General features: G+C 47.4%; 2 protein-coding genes across 5 annotated transcripts; both read left to right on the top strand.

The window, feature by feature from the left end:
- The first annotated feature begins 4,683 nt into the window (after positions 1 to 4,683).
- On the top strand, positions 4,684 to 9,427 carry SMIM12 (small integral membrane protein 12). 4 transcript variants are annotated; one of them, XM_032160183.2, is made up of 2 exons: positions 4,684 to 4,766; positions 8,489 to 9,427. In XM_032160183.2, the coding sequence occupies exon 2, from the start codon at positions 8,494 to 8,496 to the stop codon at positions 8,770 to 8,772; it is 279 nt and encodes a 92-aa protein (XP_032016074.2). In that variant the 5' UTR covers positions 4,684 to 4,766; positions 8,489 to 8,493; the 3' UTR covers positions 8,773 to 9,427. The 4 variants fall into 4 exon arrangements, with proteins under 4 accessions (XP_032016074.2, XP_058299098.1, XP_058299097.1 ...); XM_058443115.1 differs by having other exon boundaries at positions 4,694 to 4,988; XM_058443114.1 differs by lacking the exon at positions 4,684 to 4,766 and adding an exon at positions 5,045 to 5,633 and having other exon boundaries at positions 8,489 to 8,772.
- LOC116472918 (uncharacterized) lies at positions 8,791 to 9,427 on the top strand. Its single transcript, XM_058443113.1, has one exon. The coding sequence runs from the start codon at positions 8,791 to 8,793 to the stop codon at positions 9,352 to 9,354; it is 564 nt and encodes a 187-aa protein (XP_058299096.1). The 3' UTR covers positions 9,355 to 9,427.
- Positions 9,428 to 10,366: the final 939 nt, after the last annotated feature.

Genomic DNA, 10,366 nt, shown 5'->3' with positions numbered 1-10,366 from the left:
AGTTTCTACCCTTAATGGAGCTTATGGTCATATGGGAAAAACAGACAAATAAGCAAGCAGTTAAAATACAGGAGTGAGTGCCAGAAAGATGATTAGAGATTAGCTGCTGAAGGAGGGCCAGGGCTGGGAAGAATGTTCCAAGATCAGGGAACAGCTGTGTAAAGGCCTGGAGGAGGAAGAGACATTGGGAGCACAGAGACTTGATTATATCAGTGTTTGGGTCTCATTGAGGCAGGTGGCCTGGGTCTTGTGGGCTGTAGGGAGCCGTAGAAGGGTTTTGAACAGAGGAGTGGCATGAACGTTTTATAGACTGGTTTGGTAGACAACTTTGGAAAAGCAAGAGATGGTCCACATACACACAGGAGCCTGGAAGGTGAGGAGGGCTCGAATGTGATCTGAATTCCCAAAAGCAGTCAGTTTGGAGGTGATCCCATACAGACTCCTGGGCCTGGTGCAAGACTTAGTGAATAGACTCTGCCTTTGAATAAGGTTTTGACAAGTGCTTCACAAGATTCTGAGCAGCCAGCTTTGGGAAGACTTAAATTGGATGACTGTCCGAAGGTCTCCAGTAGAAGGGCTGGGTCCGTTTACCTCTCTGAGATTGTCTTGTCATCTCTAAAATTGGGGCATGGGTGAGGTTTGAACTCACAGCAATGCTGTAAAACAGATATTGTTTTCACCCCCATTTACAGATGAGGAAACGGGCTTGGAGAGGTTTAAACAGCTTACCTCAAACCATGAAGCCAGGAAGTGGCTGAGTCTGAGTTTAACCTTTACATTTATACAGCATTTTATGGGTCTATGACTTTATTCATAGAGTTTTCTACGTCTGGTGTGGATGAGTCTCCTTTGGTTCTTGTGGCCTAGGTAGTTATGCTGAGCCCCATAGACGGTGAAAGATTAGGTCCAGTCTTTTTGCTTGAGTTGCTTACAGTCTGGCCATGGCCAGCGTATAAACAGAAAGTTAAGGTGCAAAGGGAGACCTGTTCTCCCAGAGGGGCCAAGGGATTGAGAGGAGAGAGCCTCTAGCAACCAGGGTGTTTTAGTCCATTTTGTGCTGCTATAACAGACTACCACAGACTGGGTACCTTATAATGAACAGGTATATATTAGCTCACAGTTCTGGGTGCTGGGGAATTCAGTGTCAAGGTGCTGGCAACTTGTGAGGGCCTTCTTGCTGTGTCATCCCATGGCAGGTGAGAGGGCAAGAGGGAGTTGAACTTGCCCTTTTAGAAGGGTGTCAATTCCACCCATGAGAGTGTAGCCCTCCTGGCCTAATAACCTCTTAAAGGTTCCACCTCTTAATACTCACAATGACAAATTTCAGCATAAGTTTTGGAGGGTACAACCATAGCACAGGCAGTCTGGGAAAGCCTTCTGCCTTGTGAGTTGGATCTTGCAGGATGAATTAGCATTTTGTAGTCAAGGAAGAGAAGGGAGAAATTCATTTCCAGCCAAGGGACCAACCTGGGCAAAGCCATGGAAACACATGTGTGTTGGGAATGAAAGCATAGGCTGGAGAGGGTGACAGGTTATGGTGGCTGTGGAGGGCATGGAGGAGATATGGCCAGAAGGGACCCATAGATTTGGGGGTGGGGGGCTGAGATGGAAACCTCATAGTTTTATTTGAAAGATAAAACTACGGCCAAAAGAAAGGAAATGGACTGGAAGGGGCAACAAGACAGCAGGGAGACCATTCAGGGAGCTGCCAAAGTGGTCCAGGTAAGAGATAATGATGTTGACTTTGATAGACATTTAGGAGGCATACGTGCCATAAGCTGGATCTGGAGAATAACGCAAAGATGGGACGCCTTGAAGGTGTCACTCAGATTTCTGGCTTAATGAATGAGTAATGCCACGAATGGACATAGGACATTACGAAGGAGCAATACAGTTGGGAAATACTTAACATGTCAATAACCATTTACTGAGCACTGAGAAGGTGCAAACTACTATGCCAAGCACTTTATACACATTTAGGTGATTTAATACTCACAGCAACCCTGGGAGTGGGTACTATTATTGTCTTTTTTTTAAAACGAAGAGTGTAAATAGCTTTTCTGAGATAAGCAGACAAGAGTCAGGATTTGAACCCATGGCTATCTGATTTCTAAGTCTATGCTCCTGAGCCCCTCAGCAATTCTGCTTGAGGGAACTGCTAGCCATGACTCAAGACTCAGCTCAAGGCCTGGTTCCTCTAGGGAGCCTTCCCTGAATCTTCCTGGCTGGGCTGAAGATCCTCCTCTGTGCTGCGTGTGTATACTTCTGTCATCACATTTCTTACATTCTATTGACATTTTGTAGACCCATCTGTTTCTTTAGTCAGAGAACTCTGGAGGCAGGTTGGTCCCAGTCATTTTTGCATCCCCAATGCCTAGCACATGATTGGCTGACCAAATGCCAGTTACTCTGGGCAGTTCTGTTCCCTTCTCCTCTCCACATATTCAATTAGTGAACCGGTTCTGCTAACAACGGTCTCCTAAATATTTCTTTGTACTGTTGGGGCTCAGAAAGCGATACCCCAAAGACTGGCGCTTTGACATGCTGAGAGGCCTTCGAAGCTGCCTCAGAATCAAGGTCCCTCTAACCTTCTCTCCCAAGTATAGGGAGGCACTCTCTCTAGAATTTCCTAATCTGATCAAGAAAACGTCTTTCCAAAAGAAACAAAATTGCCTTCCTCCCCTCTGGGAAATCTCATCTATCTCAGAAAAGAAGACGGAGGAAGCCAACTACGCCTGGATGGATTTTTCACAAGTTGGTGCCTGCTTCTCGGGCTCATTCAAATTCTAAAGAGAATCATTTACAAGTTAATTTCTGTCCATTTTTTCGCCCTAAGAATCACTTGCTGCCCTCAGAAGAATTGTCTATATTCTCCATCTCTCCCCTTCCCCTATGAAAAAGAGTGTATACGCTTCTGTATCCCATTGGGTTATTGGGTAATCATTCTCCTGTGACCCTTCCCTTCCCGCCCCCTCGCCCCCCTGCCCCGTGCTATGCACGTTAAAATAAAATTTTGTATGTCTTTTCTCCTATTAATCTGCCTTTTGTCAGTTGATTTTCAGTGAACCTTAGCCCCTACAATACTGTTCCATTTTCTCCATCTTCACTGCCAGAGCTTAGCTTTGAGCCGTTTGAGATAACAGAGGAAGGCTATCTAATGTGATAAGCAGTCTATGTATGAGGCGTCCTCTGGAGGTGACCCTTAAGCTTGAAAATTGTGCCAGAGCACAATCTGGCATAGTAAAGAAAGGTGGGAAGGGCACTACATGGCCAGGCACGGTGGCTTATGCCTGTAATCCCAGCACTTTGGGAGGCTGAAGCGGGCAGATTGCTTGAGCTCAGGAGTTCGAGACCAGCCTGAGCAACATGGTGAAACCCAGTCTCTACAAAAAGTACAAAAATTAGCCAGGCCTGGTGGTGTGCGTCTGTGGTCCCAGCTACTCGGAAGGCTGAAGTGGGAGGATCACTTGAGCCCAGGAGGCTGAGGCTGCAGTGAGTGATGATTGTGCCACTGCACTCTAGCCTGGGTGACAGAGCGAGATCTTGTTAAAAAAAAAAAAAAAAAAAAAGCGGCCAGGCGTAGTGGCTCACGCCTGTAATCCCAGCACTTTGGGAGGCCGAGGGGGGCGGATCACCTGAGGTCGGGAGTTCGAGACCAACCTGACCAACATGGAGAAACCCCTTCTCTATTAAAAATACAAAATTAGCCTGGCGTGGTGGTGCATGCCTGTGATCCCAGCTACTCGGGAGGCTGGGGCAGGAGAATCGCTTGAACCTGGGAGGTGGAGGTTGCGGTGAGCCGAGATCGTGCCATTGCACTCCAGCCCGGGCAACAAGAGTGAAACTGAAAAAAAAAAAAAAAGGTGGGAAGGTAGATGAAAAAGCATCAGTAAGGCACTGAGGTGTGAAACAGTGTGGTCTGCCGGGTTTAGTATGTGCGAGCAAAATAAATATGCAGGCTGAGATTAGTGGGATGAGGGTGGGAAGGGCCTTGTGGGAGCATTAAGAAGCTTGAGCTTTGGGACTTTTCTGTATATGATAAAATTGATGTCTGTATAGGGTACAGTGGGGACACAGAGGAGGAAGTGAATACTTGTACCCAAGGGGTCATGTAATACTTAGGTTTTACTATATTTGAATTATTTTTACACTAACAATAGCCACATTTATTTCCCTGCTGGCTTTGTGCCTGCCACAGTACTTTACAAATATTATCTCATCCAACTCTCACACCATCCTTGCGAAATGGGTGTTATTACCTCTACACAGAAGGGGAAGGGAGGCTCAGACAGGTTAATAATGTACCCAAGGTCACTAGAAAGCTAGCCCGGCTCCCAAGAGGTCTTAAAGCACTAAATTATACTCTCCTAAGAAGAGCTTCTTGAGGTCAGGGATCATGTCTTTTGTTTTTGCGTGCCCAGACCTAGGTCTTAGAAGACACCTAATAAACATCAGTTGAAAAAAATGACTGGATGATCTTTCACTTTTTCCACGCAGAAAGCACGTGGCGACATCACTGAGAAACCTCCCGGCCACCAGGGGGCGCGACGTCCATTTCAGCGCAGTGGGGGGTCCAGTTGCGGACGCCTTGCTTCCTTCCGTCCTTTGGCTAAAGTTCAGCCAATCCCTGCTCTCCGAGGAGCCGGCGGCAAGTGGGCAGGGTCACAGGGCAAGGTCCCGCGGGCCGCTGGGAGCGGCGACTTCCGTGCTCCCGGCGAGCGGGCGGAGAGCGGGGGCCGCACTGGGGAGTGTGGGCTGGGCTGCAGGTGAGCGCGCGGTCCCGGCGAGCAGGTCGGGTCAGCCCAGGCCAGTAACCTCTGAGTTACGGGAGGAGTGATCCCTAGGGTCCACCCCGGTCCCGGCCAGATCTGCCAGCCCCCCTCTCTGGCGGGTGTTCTGGTGCCAAGTCTGGGAGCCCAGGTAGCCCTCCGCTGACAGGGCTTCTCGGCACCTCAATGAGGACAGACGTTGATGAGGCCATGAATTAGGTGGGCTAGGGACAGGGGACCGGGAGCCCCACAGAAAGGAGAAGGGTAGCCATTTGGATGGACCCTCACCTCACTTGCGCTCCCATTCCTGGAGTGCGCTCGAGTGACTCTCAGGGTTAATTCTTCCGCCTTCTCAGGCCTCCTCTGTCCTTGTTAGCAGTTCTTGAACTTGGGACTACGGCTTCTGGCCTCGTTGGGCCTCCGGGCCCCCGCACTGGGGCAGGTTTCCCAGCAGCCCAGTTGACCTTTACCGGATGCTTTTGGCAGACGTCCTCCATGCCGGGCTGGAAATATGCGTCACAGTGTTTTTCAGACACTTGTGCCTCTTTCATTGTTATACCCTGCCTGGGGACGACTATGGTGGAGTCTTTAGGCTTTTGTAATCAGCAAAGGCATCCATTATGCTCCTGCCACCTTTTGGGGGAGAGTGGGTGGAGGATGTTGTGATTTTACACTAGGGAGTTGTTTGGGCCGTCATTCATTCGTTCAGCAGACCTTTTTTGGGCACTCTGCCAGGCAGGGTGGGAGAGGTGCCTGGATGGATAGGGCACAATTGGGCCAGACAGACATGGTTCTTAGCCTTTTGGAGCTTAAAGTGTCTTTAGAAACGCAGACAGGGTAAGCCAGCATCGTGCCTGACACAGAGTAAGTGGTTATAAGTGTCGAATAAAAGAATGAATTGACTTATTTGGGAATGATTAGAATGTGAGCAGGACGGTAGACAGAGACTTTATGCTGCATGTGAGAGATAGTTGTGAACTCATGCTCGATATGTTTTAAGACAGATCTGGAAATCTGAATGGACAATTGCTATTCAGGGAAGCATTTACTTATACAGAGGACTTGCTTTAAAGGTGGAAGTAAAATGGAGAAGTATTAGGTTTGGGATTCTTCAGAGGTGCCTCTTTTAACTATTACCATATCTCTGAATTTCACAAATCCCTGAGTACAATCTCAGAGTTTGGGAAAAGGGAAGCTCTTTTAGGTAATGAAATGCCAGGCTGATGGGAAAAAACTGTAGGAAGCTCTCCCTAAGTCCAGGATTTGGACAGAAACCATATACCTCTGCAGTGTGTTCTTCCCACTAGAAAGAGTGTAGGCTTTGAAATTGGAGAGGCCTGGGTTCAAAATCAGTGGCTCTATCACTTCTAGTGATCTTGGATAAGTTAACATAATGTCTGTGAGCCTTTGTGGCCTTAACAAGAGTCTGGGCTAATAATTCATACATCATAGAGGTGTTATGAGGATCAGATGATGATTAGTGTGTAAATTGTCATCATAGTGCCTGGTGCTAAGACAATAAGGAAGGGGAGGACTCTTGGAGATGCTGCAGTTTTGTTTTTTTTTTTTTTAATTTCATGATGCTGCCTTATTGCAGGGGTCCTCAACCCCCTGGGCCACAGACCAGTGGTGGTCTTCAGCCCATTAGAAACTGGGCTGCACAGCAGGAGGTGAGCAGCGGGCGAGCTGGCAAGCATTACCGCCTGAGCTCCACCGTCTGATAGATCAGCAGCGGCATTAGGTTCTCACAGGAGTGCAAACCCTATTGTGAACTGCGCATGCGAGGGATCTGGGTTGTGTGCTCCTTTTGAGAATCTAATGCCTCATGATCTGAGCTGGAACAGTTTCATCCCGAAACCATCCCTCTCCAACCCCCATCCGTGGAAAAATTGTCTTCCACGAAACTGGTCCCTGGTGCCAAATATAGATTGGGGACCGCTGCCTTATAGTGTTATGTCCAGAGAACACTGGGATTCCTTCAAAGAGAATTGGAACCAAAGAGAGAGGGGGAGAATCATCTTATCCTTGGTGAGATTTCGATTGTTCACTTTAGATCAGAGATAGTTGTGTTGGAGAAATACCTACGGGGGCATAAACAGAAAGATCTTTTAGTGGATACTTTTGGGCAAGTCTCTTAACCCTCTGATAGTGGGTTATGTATCTACCTCACGTGGTGGACATGAGGATTAAGAGAGTGAGTGTATATGAAGTACCTAGCCCAAGGCCTAGCATGTAATAAGTGCTTAATAAATGGTAGCTGTGTTATTATAACTGTTGAATGATCTTTGATAATTGATAATAATGGTAATAATCATTTGAGACAGAATGGCCGTTAGAGTGATCCAATTTGTGTGTTTTTACATTACTTTGGTATTGCCCTACTTCATTTCAGGAAGCCCTGAGGCCATTCCACTCCACTCCCGGCCCCACCCCCGCCCCCCAGGCTTGTACAGTGGTTTTTCACAGAAAATTTCAAGTTCTGTGGTATCCAGAGTATGTATAATGATTTGTGATATTTTCAGGAGCTTTTTATGTAAGTATGAGGGTATGGGTTTGTCTGAAGATAGGATTTTTTTTTTTTCTTGAGACGGAGTTTCATTCTGCTGCCCAGGCTGGAGTGCAGTGGCGTGATCTTAGCTCACTGCAACCTCCGCCTGCCAGGTTCAAGTGATTCTCCTGCCTCAGCCTCCTGAGTAATGGGGATTACAAGCCTCCCAAAGTTCTGGGATTACAGGTGTGAGCCATCGTCTTTAGCCAAGATAGGATATTTTGGAAGTGGTTTAGTCAGCAGATTTGTAAAGCATAGGTTTATTCCATTGTTAGAAAAGCCAGGTTCAGAATAGGATAAAACCATTATCTATTTACCTAAAATCCAGAATAATTAGATAATGCATTATGTATTTGACTGTTTAAATATGCTCCTTATGCTTTACATGAGGAAAAGGAACGACTTTTCATATCATGGAGGCAGGAGATTCATCATAGAATTGTGTGTCATGGGGAAAAGGTGGCTGGCTGTGCTCATGGAGAAATTTAATAGAGCAGAGAAAGGCGTCTTTTTCCCTTCTTGAAATGTTGGCAGATTAGGTCCTGGGGTCAACAATAGGCTTGAAGCTCTATTAGGTAAGGCTCAGAGGTCCCCTTGTGGGGAACATTGTCATATATTGGTGCACACTTGTCAAAGAGTACAGTCCGTAAAATGGAGATCCTTCCTTCTTCCCTAACAATGGAATCTTTTGAAATTTCCTAGATTATTTCAGGGACCCACCTCTCGCATTGCTCTGCATGGGGGTGGGTGCTCAGTAAATTGTGCCAGGCTGGCCAGATGTGGTGGCTCATGCCTGTAATCCCAGCACTTTGGGAGGCCGAGGTGGGCGAATCATGAGGTCAGGAGTTCAAGATCAGCCTGACCAACATGGTGAAACCCTGTCTCTACTAAAAAAAATACAAAAATTAGCTGTAATCCCAGCTACTTGGGATTACTTATCGGCTGAGGCAGATAATTGCTTGAACCTGGGAGGTGGAGGGTGCGGTGAGCTGAGATCGTGCCACTGCACTTCAGCCTGGGCGACAGAGCAAGACTCCATCTCAAAAAAAAAAAAAAAAAAAGAAAAAAAATTGTGCCAGGCTGCCTGGTAAGTGGAGAGCCCTAGTGGGTTGCTCTTATTTGGTGGGAGATGATGCTGGGTTCTCTAATGCTGCCTTGTGCTCTTCCGCAGATGTCATGTGGCCTGTGTTTTGGACTGTGGTTCGTACCTATGCTCCTTATGTCACATTCCCTGTCGCCTTCGTGGTCGGGGCTGTGGGCTACCACCTGGAATGGTTCATCAGGGGAAAGGACCCCCAGCCCGTGGAGGAGGAAAAGAGCATCTCAGAGCGCCGGGAGGATCGCAAGCTGGATGAGCTTCTAGGCAAGGACCACACGCAGGTGGTGAGCCTTAAGGACAAGCTAGAATTTGCCCCGAAAGCTGTGCTGAACAGAAACCGCCCAGAGAAGAATTAATGGAGGACACAGGGCCCTATGGTCCTACCGTGGGTGGTGACTTGTCCTGCTACCATGTTGACAGAGCCCCAGAACCCACATCTGATTGGCTTTGTTGCTTATTCTGGCCCCTCCCACACCACACAGCCACACAAATACTGGCTGGTCCTTGATGGCCAGGCAGACCCAGCAGCAGCCGAGGGGCCAGTGAAGAGGAAGGCCGCATCTGTTGTGTGGTGGCCACAAGCGCTCAGGCATCTGAGTTTACTGGTGCATTGCTGGGAGGAGGGTTATGAGATGAACGTTGGCTGTCAATCTCTGTGGGCAGGCGGTTTGGCCTCTAGTGGGAATGGCTGGGATTTGGGCGTTGCCTTTAGGAGGGACACCTGCATGTCTAGTTCCAGTCTGCACTGGAAAGAATTCAAATATGCACCTGGCTCCTTTCACTATTTTGCCCTATCCTTTGTGCTCATTCTTACTGAAATCTGTCCTGTCAGCTCAGGAATGGGATTCCCCTGGGAAGGAAAGCATTTTTCTGTTCTGGGAAGCCCAGACTGTTCACTTTGGGGCAGGGACGAACATGTGCCTCGTGAATTTGCTTGAAAACAGTCACCATCTTCTACCCCCATCACTGTATAGTGAAAAACCTGATTAAAGTGGTATCTGAGAACCATAATGATCGAATCTTATCATCCAGATGGTATTTGGGGGTCTTAGGAGTTAGGCAAGTACAGGCATTTTACAGCAGGATAACATTGGTATTAAAGGGTGCCAAGGAGCCCTGGAAACTGCTTTACTAGTGCGGTTGCACTGAACCCTGGAGGCACAGATTCCCTGGAACCTTTTTACAATTATTACAATTGGCTGTAGCACCTTCAAGTCTAAATGGAAGTAGACCACACATACACACACATAGATGCCTTTCCCTGTAAAAGTATATACGCACATTCAAGAAAATTTGGTGGGGATTTTAAAAAGGTCACCCGTATTCCCAGCTCGTTAATAACAACCGTTAACATTTTGTTGTCTTTTACTAATTCTCTGCACAGGTTTTAAAGATAGTTATCATTACTGTACACTTAATTTTACATACTTTTCTCACTATTATCATTTTTCCACTTTATATGGTCATCATAATTGGTTTTTTGGAGACAGGGTCTCACTGTCACACAGGCTGGAGTGCAGTACAATCACGGCTCAGTGCAACCTTGACCTCCTGGGCTCAAGTGATCCTCCCACTTCAGCTCCTCAAGTAGATGGGACTACAGGAGTATGCCACCGTGCCCAGCTAATTTTTAAATTTTTTTGTAGAACCAGGTCTCACTATGTTGCCTAGGCTGGTCTCAAACTCTTGGGCTCAAGTGATCCTCCGGCCTTGGCCTATAGTTTCTTTTTTTTTTTGGAGATGGAATTTCATTCTGTCACCCAGGCTGGAGTGCAGTGGCATGATCTTGGCTCACTGCAACCTCTGCCTCCTGGGTTCAAGCGATTCTTCTACCTCAGCTCCCTAAGTAGCTGGGATTACAGGCGCGCACCATCATGCCTGGCTAGTTTTTATGTTTTTAGTAAAGACGGGGTTTCACCATCTTGGCCAGGCTGGTCTCGAACTCCTGAC

The sequence above is a fragment of the Hylobates moloch genome, unplaced genomic scaffold (assembly GCF_009828535.3).
Source record: "Hylobates moloch isolate HMO894 unplaced genomic scaffold, HMol_V3 SCAFFOLD_8, whole genome shotgun sequence".
Taxonomy (NCBI): Eukaryota; Metazoa; Chordata; class Mammalia; order Primates; family Hylobatidae; genus Hylobates; species Hylobates moloch.
This window is presented reverse-complemented; position numbering and strand designations above follow the sequence as displayed.

Excerpts from the sequence above, each read along its gene's own strand:
- SMIM12 (XM_032160183.2), top strand. The coding sequence starts at position 8,494 with ATGTGGCCTGTGTTTTGGACTGTGGTTCGTACCTATGCTCCTTATGTC.
- LOC116472918 (XM_058443113.1), top strand. The coding sequence starts at position 8,791 with ATGGTCCTACCGTGGGTGGTGACTTGTCCTGCTACCATGTTGACAGAG.